The sequence below is a fragment of the Coregonus clupeaformis genome, unplaced genomic scaffold, assembly GCF_020615455.1.
Source record: "Coregonus clupeaformis isolate EN_2021a unplaced genomic scaffold, ASM2061545v1 scaf0006, whole genome shotgun sequence".
NCBI lineage: Eukaryota > Metazoa > Chordata > Actinopteri > Salmoniformes > Salmonidae > Coregonus > Coregonus clupeaformis.
This window is the reverse complement of record NW_025533461.1, coordinates 250,050-266,360: the sequence shown is the minus strand read 5'-3', so window position 1 is coordinate 266,360 and position 16,311 is coordinate 250,050. Positions and strand designations below refer to the sequence as shown.

Sequence of the window (16,311 nt, the reverse complement as noted above, 5' to 3'; positions counted from 1 at the left end):
ATGCCTCCGCCTGGATTCAACCCCATTCCCTGCCGCCTGTGAGTGTTCTGGTCCCCGACTCTAGATGCTGAACTACCATTCAGGTGAGGCGACGCTACATGAAAACATACTTATCTACATTGTTAAGTACGGCGCCAAGTTAGGGAGAGGTCGGTGTTTGAAAGCAATTTGGAATCGAAGAAAGCACCGGAACCACGGCAAGATTAGTGGGATCTCCCACGTGATCAAAGGAAGCGTCTGACGTCTTTGATCACGTGATCACGTTGAAACCGAGAGGAAGAGGTGAAGAGAGATGCTCAACTCACGTAGCAACTCTGCGGAAAATCTTTCTCCCAGCAGGTGGCGTTTTTTTTAGTTTTTTCGCCCACCAAGCAAGGAGTTTTTGTAAGGCGGTCGAATTTGGTCAACAACAAAAAATGTATTGCTTATTGTGGTTTATTTAATTGAATATAAGTTACGTAATGCTTAGGTTGTTATGACTGTACTGATATAAATAGGACACGTGACATCACCGTTATATCGGAGTTGTCTCCAGATGGCAATTCGTGGTATGAGGCTTGAATACAGGTGGTTGATGTCAACAACCCTCATCGAATATTTTAAAAAAATATTAAAGAAAGGAAAAGGCGGGGTCTCAATCTCAAACTGAGATTGGCTGTAGGAAGAGTTTGAGATACTACTGGTCTGAAGAAGAAGTGAGCAGGGGGATGTGACAAAAGTCTGACATAAAGAGACAATAGTGTTGCGTTGCAGGAAAAGGGAAAAAGGAAGAAACTGGAATATATTGTAATGACCGGGCTGTGTCGTAAAGGAAAAAGAGACGGACACCAGGTGTGCAGGGCAGAACACAGGTTTATTCCTAAACTGGGCTATTGTTCAGGCCACAGCCCACGCCGCTAAATTCCGAACGTACACAAATACACAGTGTAAAGTTATGGGGCAGATCAGGGTCCCGAATAGAAGAGAGGAGACAGTAACCCCTATTTATGCATTTCAAAACCCCGCGGGATTACCCATCATACCCCTGCAACCTTTCCATCTGTCCTGGCATATTTAACCCCTGCTAGCACCCATGAGAACGATAACACGCCCACGAACACAGAACACAGTACTGGGTTGTTACAATATAATGATTTAATATGGAGTGGGGGATTGTACAGACCGTCTGGTGAAGGAGAAGATGGCGGACAGGGGCAAGGGAGACAGGGGAAACAGAAACATTAGAGGCTGCTGCTGCCTGTTGACATCACTGGAACACTAGTCACTCTAATAATGTTTACATATCTTGCACTACTCATCTCATATGTATATACTGCATTCTATAATATTCTACTGTATCTTAGTCCATGCCGCTCTGTCATTGCTTGTCCATATATGTATATTTTCTTAAATTCCATTCCTTACTAGTTTTGTGTGTATTGGGTATATGTTGTGAAATTGTTAGATATTACATGTTAGATATTACTGCACTGTCGGAGCTAGAAGCACAAGCATTTCACTACACCCGCTATAACATCTGCTAAACACGTGTATGTGACAAATAACATTTGATTTGATTTGAAGTAAAGTTAAATATGCCCTGAGTGAATATGGAATGGAGGATTGCGCAGGACTTCTGGAAGAGCTAGAGAAGGAAATTGAACATGACAAGAGTGAGGGTGAATCAATTGCGGTGGCAGGTGTAGTGACGACAGCCGAGAATGAGTTGAGTGTAGAGGGAAGCGGGGTGGTGAGGAAGGTTGGCGACAACCTGACCCGGGCGGGATGCGTGCTCTAGTAGCTCGTAGATGGAACCTGACGGGAGCGTGGATGAAGTACCCTCAGTGAGGACTGCAGGGAGAGGGGATGAAGTACCCTCAGTGAGGACTGCAGGGAGCGGGGATGAAGTACCCTCAGTGAGGACTGCAGGGAGCGGGGATGAAGTACCCTCAGTGAGGACTGCAGGGAGCGGGGATGAAGTACCCTCAGTGAGGACTGCAGGGAGCGTGGATGAAGTACCCTCAGTGAGGACTGCAGGGAGCGTGGATGAAGTACCCTCAGTGAGGACTGCAGGGAGCGTGGATGAAGTACCCTCAGTGAGGACTGCAGGGAGCGTGGATGAAGTACCCTCAGTGAGGACTGCAGGGAGCGTGGATGAAGTACCCTCAGTGAGGACTGCAGGGAGCGTGGATGAAGTACCCTCAGTGAGGACTGCAGGGAGCGTGGATGAAGTACCCTCAGTGAGGACTGCAGGGAGCGTGGATGAAGTACCCTCAGTGAGGACTGCAGGGAGCGTGGATGAAGTACCCTCAGTGAGGACTGCAGGGAGCGTGGATGAAGTACCCTCAGTGAGGACTGCAGGGAGCGTGGATGAAGTACCCTCAGTGAGGACTGCAGAGTTCAGGCCTCGCTCTGAGGATGTAAAGGATGATTCTGGCCCAGTGTTGGAGATTGTGGATCCTTGCAGTTTGGCTGAAGAGTGGAGGACAGTGATAAAGGAAAAGGGCTAAAGGTGTTATAGTATAGGTTTCTGGTTGGAGTAAGGTTCACTAACAATGATGCTTTTATGGGAGATCTGTTTGAAGTATCAAAGGATGGTAAGGGATGCATTGGGAAAGGTGGAGTCGGTCAGAGTGACCAATAGTGGTTTTGTTTTGATTGGGAAAGGTGGAGTCGGTCAGAGTGACCAATAGTGGTTTTGTTTTGATTTCTTGTGTGTGGAAAGAGCACAAGGAAAAGGCATTAAGGATCGACAAACTATTGACTTATGAAGTGGAGAGTTTTGATTTTTGCAGCAGAGCACCGTTAAAAGGTGTTGCATTGGATGTGGAGGCCTCGTGGTTTACGGGGAGTGTACCAGGAGTAGTTTGAGCGCGCCGGCTGAACTGTGTGGGGGGGGGGATAAGAAAGCCTGTCAGTATTATTGATGTTTGACGAAGACTATCTCCCTTCACATGTGAAGATGGGATACGTTAGATATGCGGTGAGAGCTTTTATGTCCAAGCCGTTGTTTTGCCGGAATTGCAAAAGGTATGGACAAGTGTCCATACCTTTTTCCCATGGGGGGCCAGTATGAAAAAATGTATGCACTCACTAACTGTAAGTCGCTCTGGATAAGAGCGTCTGCTAAATGACTAAAATGTAAAATGTAAGTGTGCGCAGAAGGAATGTTGTTGAAGGATCTGAGGGTGTACGATGTTGTAATTGTGATGGCAACCACGATCCCAATTCACCGGAGTTCCCGGTTAGGGTAAAGGAGTATGAAGTGGCAAGGGTCAGGGCTGTACAGCAGGTCTCCTACACGGAGGCACGTGAAATAGCTGAAGGAGCGAGGGGAGCTGAAGATATGGCTGTGAATGCTCTGCAGACTGTGGAGATTCAGTGTTGTTCAGTGTTGTTCAACAGTTGAGGGAAACTGATATGCTGATTGTGAAGAAGGTGGATTTTATGGTGGTTGTTGCGCGTGTAATTAATTGTACTGCACAAACAAACAAAAAGTCAAAGAAACGTGACATTATAGTATCTGCGGCTGAAAGGTTTTTGGGTTTTACAGGAATTCACTGCCGAAACATTGCAAAGAATACTGTCCGAAGATGCTCTTCCTTCTCAGGCCCCACCAGAGCCTGTAGGGATGGGCGTTGGCAGTTGAATCGGAAAAATGAGTACATTGAGTTTTGTTTTTTTTAGTTCAATATTTGGACTGAAATACAGCCAAAACAGTAGGTGGCGGCATGCACCGATATAATTTGTTTGCGGACCACCATAATATCAAGGAAGAAGACCCCGTACTGTAGGTTGCGGAAATACACCAATAGGTGTAGTCTTACATAGAACTTTAAAGAAGAGGAATCGGCGAGAGCTGGACAGTTTGCGGTGCCGCTTTGTGGACAACGACTCCCATTGTTAGGGCGGAGAGACAAGTATCTTGTCAGTATATCCATAATCTTCGTTTGAAACGCGCATCATTATGCTTTGAATACTGACTGCATCGGAGCTCCGGTATCAATATCCCATCACCAGTTGGGTTAGCATTTTGGTAGGGAAATAGAAAGTAACTATCGCACTGGTGGTCGTGCTAGAATCTGAATTCACGGAGCCATGGCGTCAAGTCTTGTTGCTGTCATTTTGTGTTGGACTCTGATCCCGTTTGTGACAGGTGAGTTTGGCAATTTGGAAATCTACAACGAACAAACATTTTTGTTTAGCTTTATATCAGTCTGTGATATTGTTCGATTTTTTTTCAGAGCTAGACAAGCTAGCTAAGTGAAAGGACATTATTATATTCCGTTTGCATTGCTCAATGTCTGAGGTGGGGCGAGTCTGTCTGTCTAACATGCTAACGTCTGTTAGCTAATGTCTGTTGCTAGCTACATTTTTTATGACTAGTTAAGCCATAATTTATGGCATGACTTTGCCTTTGAACTCTAGCATGTTTGAACTAAAGCGCTTTTCAGACGTCCAGTGGAATATCGCCGAAGTACCCGGCCAAACGCAGCCGTTGTCTTAAAGCGGATAGTGGCTTCACACACGACTCAAAAGACGCTCGATGGTCAATCTGACGTCTACATTGGGCCGTGCAACATTACGGTGATATGGCCTCTGCTGAAGTCAGGGCGGTCATACTTCACCGAACAGCGCTGAGCTGTTGTGAAGGAAGTTGTCTTCTTCTTCTTCTTCAGTGGGGTTTATCGGCAGGTTGGCATCCAACGTTAGGGTGCATTACAGGAAGTTGTCAAGGAAGTGAGTTTGTGTTTATACAGGACCTCCCGCTTTCACCTACCGTGAACCAATCATGTCAATACGGAGCTATACATAGTCCTGATGGCGCAGAGATGGCAGGAGCAACTGGAATAGAGATAATAAGGGAAGGCATTTATTTCAAGTACAGAGGAAAGTCGGGGAGGACGGCAGGAAGGGACAGAAGAGAGGAGGCTATTTTTAAAAGATGAAGGGTGGGACACAGCCAGTTGAATAAGACATTAAATGTGGTAGGAAAGCATCCAACAGGAAAGCGTGATTACTGTCAGGAAACAGAGACCGTGGAGCATGTATTGCTAGTGTGGGCAGTACATTTTTACATTTTAGTCATTTAGCAGACGCTCTTATCCAGAGCAACTTACAGTTAGTGAGTGCATACATTTTTCATACTGGCCCCCCGTGGGAATCGAACCCACAACCCTGGCGTTGCAAGCGCCATGCTCTACCAACTGAGCTACGGGAGGCCCAGTATCAGAGGGAAAGCGAGAGGATGAGATCTAATATGAGGGAGAAGGGGATACAGGAAGTTAGTTTAAAGAGTATATTGAGTAGAACGTCATTAGATATAGTCTCAAATATTTTGTTATATTTTTTAAGAGAAACTGGGTTGGCGGGTAGGATTTAGTTTCTCCCTGTCTCTGGCCCACACTCCAGTACAGTAGGTGGCGGTAATGCACCATAACGTTGGATGCCAACCGCCGATAAACCCCACTGAAGAAGAAGAAGAAGAAGGCGCCTCAACCACATTTTCAGATCAAGCATAAATAGGCTCTCACAAGGGGACAGCCCAGTCTATGCGACGGCCGCCGGTGACTATAGCAACGAAATAAACAAACATTATCGAAGTGCAAAAAAATCTACGCTGTAACACATGCAACAGAAATAATTAATCAAAAAATGGATTAGAAAACAATTATTTTTTATGTAAAACGTGACTCTGTAAACTGCTAGTGTTAGCCAGCTAGCTAGCTACATAGAGCGGTGATGTCAGCTGGTCCTGCTGTTGGTACGTGTTGATGTATCACCACATGGGCTACATTTTTTTATACTGTGATTGGTCAACAAAGACAGCACTGCTTCCTTCCATGGGCAGAGCACATTGGCCGAGCACCGCTCCGCCTGGATAGAAACATTTCACCACGCAGTGCCCCCCCCAGCCCCAGACCATTATTCCTCATCCACCAAACTTTACAGTTGGCACTATGCATTGGGGCAGGTAGCGTTCTCATGGCATCCGCCAAAACCAGATTTGTCCGTCAGACTGCCAGATGGTGAAGAGTGATTCATCACTCCAGAGAACGCGTTTCCACTGCTCCAGAGTCCAATGGCGGCGAGCTTTACACATTTAAATGTTTTACATTTACACCACTTTACACCACTACAGCCGACGCTTGGCAATGCACATGGTGATCTTAGGCTTGTGTGCGTCTGCTCGGACATGGAAACCCATTTCATGAAGCTCTCGATGAATAGTTCTTGTGCTGACGTTGCTTCCACAGGCAGTTTGGAACTCGGTGGTGAGTGTTGCAACCGAGGACAGGTGATTTGTAAGTGCTTTGCGCTTCAGCACTCGGCGGTCCCGTTCTGTGAGCTTGTGTGGCCTACCACTTCGCGGCTGAGCCGTTGTTGCTCCTAGATGTTTCCACTTCACAATAACAGCACTTACAGTTGACCGGGGCAGCTCTAGCAGGGCAGAAATGTGACGAACTGACTTGTTGGAAAGGTGGCATCCTATGATGTTGCCATGTTGAAAGTCACTGAGCTTGTCAGTAAGGCCATTCTACTGCCAATGTTTGTCTATGGAGATTGCATGGCGGTGTGCTCGATTGTATACACGTGTTGGCAACGGGTGTGCTAAAATAGCTGAATCCACTAATTTGAAGGGAAACATCTTGCAAATTGAGAAATCATGTGATTAAACTGAATAAAAAGAAGAAGAAACAACACTATGAAACAAAGATAAATGACATAAAGAATGATAGTAAAAAGCTTTGGAGCGCCTTAAATGAGATTTTGGGAAAAAAGGCAAACTCAGCTCCATCATTCATTGAATCGGATGGCTCATTCATCACAAAACCAACTGATATTGCCAACTACTTTAATAATGTTTTAATTGGCAAGATTAGCAAACTTAGGCATGACATGCCAGCAACAATTGCTGACACTACACATCCAAGTATATCTGACCAAATTATGAAAGACAAGCATTGTAATTTTGAATTCCGTAAAGTAAGTGTGGAAAAGGTGAAAAAATTATTGTTGTCTATCAACAATGACAAGCCACCGGGGTGTGACAACTTGGATGGAAAATTACTGAGGATAATAGCGGATGATATTGCCACTCCTATTTGTCATATTTTCAATTTAAGCCTACTAGAAAGTGTGTGCCCCCAGGCTTGGAGGGAAGCAAAAGTCATTCCGCTACCTAAGAATAGTAAAGCCTCCTTTACTGGCTCAAATAGCCGACCATTTAGCCTGTTACCAACCCTTAGTAAACTATTGGAAAAAATTGTGTTTGACCAGATACAATGCTATTTTACTGTAAACAAATTGACAACAAACTTTCAGCATGCTTATAGGAAGGACATTCAACAAGCACAGCACTTACACAAATGACTGATGATTGGCTGAGAGAAATTGATAATAAAAAGATTGTTGGTGCTGTTTTGTTAGACTTCAGTGCGGCTTTTGACATTATCGATCATAGTCTGCTGCTGGAAAAACGTATGTGTTATGGCTTTACACCCCCTGCTATAATGTGGATATAGAGTTACTTGTCTAAGAGAACACAGAGGGTGTTCTTTAATGGAAGCCTCTCCAACATATTCCAGGTAGAATCAGGAATTCCCCAGGGCAGCTGTCTAGGCCCCTTACTTTTTCAGTCTTTACTGACAACATGCCACTGGCTTTGAGCAAAGCCAGTGTATCTATGTATGCGGATGACTCAACACTATATACACGTCAGCTACTACAGTGACTGAAATGACAGCAACATGAAACAAATAGCTACAGTTAGTTTCTGAATGGGTGGCAAGGAATAAGTTAGTCCTAAATATTTCAAAAACTAAAAGCATTGTATTTGGGACAAATCATTCACTAAACCCTAAACCTCAACTAAATCTTGTAATGAATAATGTGGAAATTGAGCAAGTTGAGGTGACTAAACTGCTTGGAGTAACCCTGGATTGTAAACTGTCATGGTCAAAACATATTGATACAACAGTAGCTAAGCTGGGGAGAAGTCTGTCCATAATAAAGCACTGCTCTGCCTTCTTAACAGCACTATCAACAAGGCAGGTCCTACAGGCCCTAGTTTTGTCGCACCTGGACTACTGTTCAGTCGTGTGGTCAGGTGCCACAAAGAGCGACTTAAGAAAATTGCAATTGGCTCAGAACAGGGCAGTACGGCTGGCCCTTGGATGTACACAGAGAGCTAACATTTAATAATATGTATCTCAATCTCTCCTGGCTCAAAGTGGAGGAGAGATTGACTTCATTACTACTTTTATTTGTGAGAGGTATTGACATGTTGAATGCATCGAGCCGTCTGTTTAAACTACTAGCACACAGCTCGGACACACATGCATACCACACAAGACATGCCACCAGAGGTCTCTTCAAAGTCCCCAAGTCCAGAACAGACTATGGGAGGCGCACAGTACTACATAGAGCCATGATTACATGGAACTCTATTCCACATCAAGTAACTCATGCAAGCAGTAGAATCAGATTTTAAAAAACAGATAAAAAATACACCTTATGGAACAGCGGGGACTGTGAAGAGACACAAACACAGGCACAGACACACACACACACACATAGATACACACTGCTGCCTTTTAGCTAATGGGGATCCATAATAAACCCCAGGAAGAGTAGCTGCTGCCTTTTAGCTAATGGGGATACATAATAAACCCCAGGAAGAGTAGCTGCTGCCTTTTAGCTAATGGGGATCCTTAATAAACACCAGGAAGAGTAGCTGCTGCCTTTTAGCTAATGGGGATCCTTAATAAACACCAGGAAGAGTAGCTGCTGCCTTTTAGCTAATGGGGATCCTTAATAAACCCCAGGAAGAGTAGCTGCTGCCTTTTAGCTAATGGGGATCCTTAATAAACACCAGGAAGAGTAGCTGCTACCTTTTAGCTAATGGGGATCCTTAATAAACCCCAGGAAGAGTAGCTGCTGCCTTTTAGCTAATGGGGTGGCCTTTTCTATTGGGTTCAGGTCTGGAGACTGGCAAGGCCACTCCAGGACCTTGAGATGCTTCTTAAGGAGCCACTCCTTAGTTGCCCTGGCTGTGTGTTTTGGGTCGTTGTCATGCTGGAAGACCCAGCCACGACCCATCTTCAATGCTCTTACTGGGGGAAGGAGGTTGTTGGCCAAGATCTCGCGATACATGGCCCCATCCATCCTCCCCTCAATACGGTGCAGTCGTCCTGTCCCCTTTGCAGAAAAGCATCCCCAAAGAATGATGTTTCCACCTCCATGCTTCACGGTTGGGATGGTGTTCTTGGGGTTGTACTCATCCTTCTTCTTCCTCCAAACACGGCGAGTGGAGTTTAGACCAAAAAGCTCTATTTTTGTCTCATCAGACCACATGACCTTCTCCCATTCCTCCTCTGGATCATCCAGATGGTCATTGGCAAACTTCAGACGGGCCTGGACATGCGCTGGCTTGAGCAGGGGGACCTTGCGTGCGCTGCATGATTTTAATCCATGACGGCGTAGTGTGTTACTAATGGTTTTCTTTGAGACTGTGGTCCCAGCTCTCTTCAGGTCATTGACCAGTCCTGCCGTGTAGTTCTGGGCTGATCCCTCACCTTCCTCATGATCATTGATGCCACACGAGGTGAGATCTTGCATGGAGCCCCAGACCGAGGGTGATTGACCGTCATCTTGAACTTCTTCCATTTTCTAATAATTGCGCCAACAGTTGTTGCCTTCTCACCAAGCTGCTTGCCTATTGTCCTGTAGCCCATCCCAGCCTTGTGCAGGTCTACAATTTTATCCCTGATGTCCTTACACAGCTCTCTGGTCTTGGCCATTGTGGAGAGGTTGGAGTCGGTTTGATTGAGTGTGTGGACAGGTGTCTTTTATACAGGTAACGAGTTCAAACAGGTGCAGTTAATACAGGTAATGAGTGGAGAACAGGAGGGCTTCTTAAACAAAAACTAACAGGTCTGTGAGAGCTGGAATTCTTACTGGTTGGTAGGTGATCAAATACTTATTTAATGCAATAAAATGCAAATTAATTACTTAAAAATCATACAATGTGATTTTCTGGATTTTCTGGTCTCTCACAGTTGAAGTGTACCTATGATAAAAATGACAGACCTCTACATGCTTTGTAAGTAGGAAAACCTGCAAAATCGGCAGTGTATCAAATACTTGTTCTCCCCACTGTATGTGTTTCTATACCTGTAGATATTGTTGTTGCTGTTGTCTTTGCTGTCTGTCTTTCGAACACAAGTCAGTACCATGAGTTTTCTACCCAGCTGTGTCCAACTCCAACCTATAATGTCTTTTTTCTTTTCTACCCAGCTGGAGAGGACTGTGAAGCCTACATAGATGCCTACGGCCGTTACAAATCCAAACTGGACTGCAGTTTGCTGTGGTGCTGTGGAACGTGTGAGAATAGATACTGCTGCGGCATCCAGTCTCTCCGGCTGAGTGAGTCTAAACAGGACAGCTGCATGTTCAGGTAGGAGGAAAAAAACTATGTCCCAAATCAAATGGCACCCTACAGAGGCTTGCGAAAGTATTCACCCCCCCTTGGCATTTTTCCTATTTTGTGGCCTTACAACCTGGAATTAAAATTGCTTTTTTGGGAGTTTGTATAATTTGATTTACACAACATGCCTGCCACTTTGAAGATGCAAAATATTTGTAATTGTGAAACAAACAAGAAATATGACAAAAAAAAGTCAAGACTTTGTAGAGCCACCTTTTGCAGCAATTACAGCTGCAAGTCTCTTGGCACATCTAGCCACTGGGATTTTTGCCCATTCTTCAAGGCAAAACTGCTCCAGCTCCTTCAAGTTAATAATAATAATAATATGCCATTTAGCAGACGCTTTTATCCAAAGCAACTTACAGTCATGCGTGCATACATTTTTTTTGTGTATGGGTGGTCCCGGGGTTCGAACCCACTACCTTGGCGTTACAAGCGCCGTGCTCTACCAGCTGAGCTACAGAGGACCAGTTGAATGGGTTCCGCTGGTGTACAGCAATCTTTAAGTCATACCACAGATTCTCAATAGGATTGAGGTCTGGGCTTTGACTAGGCCATTCCAAGACATTTAAATGTTTCCCCTTAAACCACTAGAGTGTTGCTTTAGCAGTATGCTTAGGGTCATTTGTCCTGCTGGAAGGTGAACCTCCGTCCCAGTCTCAAATCTCTGGAAGACTGAAACAGGTTTCCCTCAAGAATTTCCCTGGATTTAGCGCCATCCAACATTCCTTCAATTCTGACCAGTTTCCCAGTCTCTGCCGATGGAAAAACATCCCCACAGCATGATGCCGCCACCATGCTTCATGGTGTTCTCGGGGTGATGAGAGGTGTTGGGTTTGCGCCAGACATAGCATTTTCCTTGATGGCCAAAAAACAATAAATTTTAGTCTCATCTGACCAGAGTACCTTCTTCCATATGTTTGGGGAGTCTCCCACATGCCTTTTGGCGTACACCAAACGTGTTTGCTTATTTTTTTCTTTAAGCAATGGCTTTTTTCTGGCCTCTCTTCCGAAAAAGCCCAGCTCTGTGGAGTGTACGTCTTAAAGTGGTCCTATGGACAGATACTCCAATCTCCACTGTGGAGCTTTGCAGCTCCTTCAGGGTTATCTTTGGTCTCTTTGTTGCCTCTCTGATTAATGCCCTCCTTGCCTGGTCCGTGAGTTTTGGTGGGCGGCCCTCTCTTGGCAGGTATGTTGTGGTGCCATATTCTTTCCATTTTTTAAATAATGGATTTAATGGTGCTCTGTGGGATGTTCAAAGTTTCTGATATTTTTTTTATAACCCAACCCTGATCTGTACTTCTCCACAACTTTGTCCCTGACCTGTTTGGAGAACTCCTTGGTTTTCATGGTTCCGCTTGCTTGGTGGTGCCCTTTGCTTAGTGGTGTTGCAGACTCTGGGGCCTTTCAGAACAGGTGTATGTATATATACTGAGATCATGTGACACTTAGATTGCACACAGGTGGACTTTATTTAACTAATTATGTGACTTCTGAAGGTAATTGGTTGCACCAGATCTTATTTAGGGGCATCATAGCAAAAGGGGGTGAATACATATGCACGCACCACTTTTTCCGTGATTTATTTTTTTAGAATTGTTTTTCATTTCACTTCACCAATTTGGACTATTTTGTGTATGTCCATTACATGAAATCCAAATTAAAATCCATTTAAATTACAGGTTGTAATGCAAAAAAATAGGAAAAACGCCAAGGGGGGGGGGTGAATACTTTCGCCAGACACTGTATGCCCCACAGGGTTCTGGTTGAAAGTAGTGCCCTACAGAGGGAATAGGGTGCCATTGGGGACTCAAAGATAAGTTCAGTGGACTGTGATTGTGTGATTACTAACCTTGTCTGAGACCTGAAGAACATTGACAATCTATGTATTGCACTAAAGCTGAAACCCCCGAGCCACCAACACAACAGCCTGGTTGTGTTAGACCAGGGGTGTCAAACTCATTTTAGCTCAGGGGCCACATGGAGGAAAATCTATTCCCAAGTGGGCCGGACCGGAAAAATCATGGTATATATAACTTAAAAACAACTACTTCAGATTGTTTTCTTTGTTTTAATACGATCAACATACAACATAAAGCTGGAGCCTGAGGACAGTGTGTCCAAAATAGTACAAGCACAACATCACTATTAATCATAAAACACCTCAAGTTATTTGAAAGTTCTGAGGACAAAGAACACACAAACACACAATGCCTCAGTGATTCACAGAAGTATATCACAGAACTATATCAGGGTGTCATTTCTCAGGCAGAAATGTAGATAAAAATAATGAAATCCTGTTCCCCAAACAAGTGCAAGAACCACAGAGTCAAGAATAGGTTAAATATACAAATAAAAAAAATCAATTAAAAACAATAGCATATCAACATAAAAACATATAAACATAAATCTGAAAGCGTTGCTCAAACTCCCGTAACAGTCCCGTTATTTTATCTTTGAACCGCTTCATGTCTGCCACATGTTGGGTCGCGCACACATTTTTCAGACAGGGGAAGTGAGCTGCATCACCACCGGCAAGTTGCGTCTCCCACAATGACAGCTTCAACTTGAAAGAACGTATGCTGTCATAATACTGCGTGACAACTTTGTTGCGCCCTTGCAGCTGTTTGTTCAAGTTATTCAGGTGCTCTGTAACATCCACCATAAATGCAAGGTCCTGCATCCATTCTGCGGAATGAAATTCTAACACTGGTTTGCCCTTTTCTTCCATGAACTGTTCAATTTCTTCTCGTAAATCAAAGAAAACGCCTCAGCACAGCACCTCGGCTTAACCATCTTACCTCAGTGTGGTATGGCAGGCCATAGATGTGGTCTTTCTCTCTGAGAAGGCTGTCAAATTGACGGTGATTCAGGCTTCTGGATCGGATGAAATTAACAGTTTGGATGACCACCTTCATGACGTTATCCATCTTTAATGACTTGCAACACAAAGCCTCCTGGTGCAAAATACAGTGAAAAGTCAAAAAATCACGTCCTCCATTTGCAGATTGCACTTTCTCTCTGAACTTAGTCACAACGCCTGCTTTTTTCCCGATCATTGAGGGCGCACCATCTGTAGCCAGGCTGACAGCGCGGGACCAGTCCACTCCGACCCTGTCCAGCGAGCCGACGAGTGCGGTAAAAATATCAGCTGCTGTCGTTGTATCTGTCATCGGCACCAACTCCACGAACTCCTCGGTGACGGTCAATGTGTCATCAACTCCGCGGATGAAAATGGCCAGTTGTGCAACATCTGTAATGTCCGTGCTTTCATCAATTGCAACCGAAAACGCAATAAATGACTTTACTTTTTGCTTCAACTGGCTGTCCAAATCCACTGAAAGATCGGAAATCCTGTCTGCAACTGTGTTTCTTGTCAGGCTGATATTTGCAAAAAGCCTGCCGCTTTTCAGGGCACACAATCTCCGCTGCCTTCATCATGCATGTTTTTACAAATTCACCCTCACTAAATGGTTTTGAAGCCACTGCGATTTCATTAGCAATGAGGTAGCTAGCTTTCACTGCAGCGTCACTGATGTCTCGGCTGTGAGTAAACACAGACTGCTGTTTCTTCAGACCCGCCAACAGTTAATTCACCTTCTCTCATCTCCGCTGTCCTTGAAAGTTGTCATATTTGTCGGCATGAAGACTCACATAGTGGCGACGAAGGTTATATTCTTTCAGCACTGCAACATGCTCTGAACACACCAAACATACAGCTTTCCCATTCAATTCCGTGAAAAAATAGGATGACCATTTTTCTTGGAACACTCTGCACTCTGCGTCCACTTTTCTCTTTTTTGACAGACATATTGGGGCAATGAGGGTGCCAAAGCACATAATGTTAAAAGTAGAAGCCGTAATAAATATCGCGGGCAAAACAAAGTAGCTCATTGGCTGCACGTGCTTGACCTACTTGCTCTGCCCCGGTATAAACAGTTTGCTTTCTTAACACAATTGCTATTGCGCCATCCAGTGGACGCAATTGGAACAGCAGTTTATTTTATTGAAAAATTGCAGCGCATTTTTATACTTTACAAAATTATTATTATTATTATCATTATTTTGATTTTTTTATCATCTCGCGGGCCGGATTAAACCCGTTTGTGGGCCTGATCCGGCCCGCTGGCCGGACGTTTGACACCCCTGTGTTAGACATTCTGTTGTGGTGTCAACCTCAACAATAGCCTGGTTGTGTTAGACATTCTGTTGTGGTGTCAACCTCAACAACAGCCCCTCATTAGACATTCTGTTGTGGTGTCAACCTCAACAACAGCCCCTCATTAGACATTCTGTTGTGGTGTCAACCTCAACAACAGCCCCTCATTAGACATTCTGTTGTGGTGTCAACCTCAACAACAGCCCCTCATTAGACATTCTGTTGTGGTGTCAACCTCAACAATAGCCCCTCATTAGACATTCTGTTATGGTGTCAACCTCAACAACAGCCCAGCACAATTATACAAGCTCAGTTCAGATCAGTGCAGCAATGAAACGTCCTTGCAGAACATGTAGGCTCTGTCAAAACCTCAGTAGAAAATACACCACACGTAGACCACCCTCATCAACCCCACAGATGACCCTGGGACTGAACAGCTCCCTCTGCAACTGGATCCTGGACTTCCTGACGGGCCGCCCCCAGGTGGTGAGGGTAGGCAACAACACCTCTGCCACGCTGACTGTTAACACAGGGGCCCCACAGGTGTGTGCTTAGTCCCCTCCTGTACTCCCTGTTCACCCACGACTTCATCCACATTGATGGGGCTGCAGTGGAGCAGGTATAGAGCTTCAAGTTCGACATACAAGACCCCATAATGACTAAGCAAAAAAAACGTTTTTTAGAAATGTTAGCAAAAAACGGAAATATCACATTTACAGTGGGGAAAAAAGTATTTAGTCAGCCACCAATTGTGCAAGTTCTCCCACTTCAAAAGATGAGAGAGGCCTGTAATTTTCATCATAGGTACACGTCAACTATGACAGACAAAATGAGATTATTTTTTCCAGAAAATCACATTGTACGATTTTTTATGAATTTATTTGCAAATTATGGTGGAAAATAAGTATTTGGTCAATAACAAAAGTTTCTCAATACTTTGTTATATACCCTTTGTTGGCAATGACACAGGTCAAACGTTTTCTGTAAGTCTTCACAAGGTTTTCACAAGGTATTTTGGCCCATTCCTCCATGCAGATCTCCTCTAGAGCAGTGATGTTTTGGGGCTGTCGCTGGGCAACACGGACTTTCAACTCCCTCCAAAGATTTTCTATGGGGTTGAGATCTGGAGACTGGCTAGGCCACTCCAGGACCTTGAAATGCTTCTTACGAAGCCACTCCTTCGTTGCCCGGGCGGTGTGTTTGGGATCATTGTCATGCTGAAAGACCCAGCCACGTTTCATCTTCAATGCCCTTGCTGATGGAAGGAGGTTTTCACTCAAAATCTCACGATACATGGCCCCATTCATTCTTTTCCTTTACACGGATCAGTCATCCTGGTCCCTTTGCAGAAAAACAGCCCCAAAGCATGATGTTTCCACCCCCATGCTTCACAGTAGGTATGGTGTTCTTTGGATGCAACTCAGCATTCTTTGTCCTCCAAACACGACGAGTTGACTTTTTACCAAAAAGTTCTATTTTGGTTTCATCTGACCATATGACATTCTCCCAATCCTCTTCTGGATCATCCAAATGCACTCTAGCAAACTTCAGACGGGCCTGGACATGTACTGGCTTAAGCAGGGGGGACACGTCTGGCACTGCAGGATTTGAGTCCCTGGCGGCGTAGTGTGTTACTGATGGTAGGCTTTGTTACTTTGGTCCCAGCTCTCTGCAGGTCATTCAC

General features: G+C 44.6%; 1 protein-coding gene across 2 annotated transcripts in view; it reads left to right on the top strand.

Annotated features, from left to right (window-relative positions):
* Window positions 1-16,311, top strand: part of LOC121556598 (protein shisa-4) — a 34,627-nt gene continuing 18,316 nt past the window's right edge. Inside the window, exons 1-2 of one of the 2 annotated variants that reach the window (XM_041870480.2) lie at window positions 1-83; window positions 10,279-10,438. In XM_041870480.2, the coding sequence (XP_041726414.1) occupies window positions 65-83; window positions 10,279-10,438 (179 nt within the window). In that variant the 5' untranslated portion in view covers window positions 1-64. Of the gene's footprint in view, window positions 84-3,795; window positions 4,136-10,278; window positions 10,439-16,311 lie in introns of those variants that run through there. The other variant, XM_041870479.2, reaches the window with a different exon arrangement.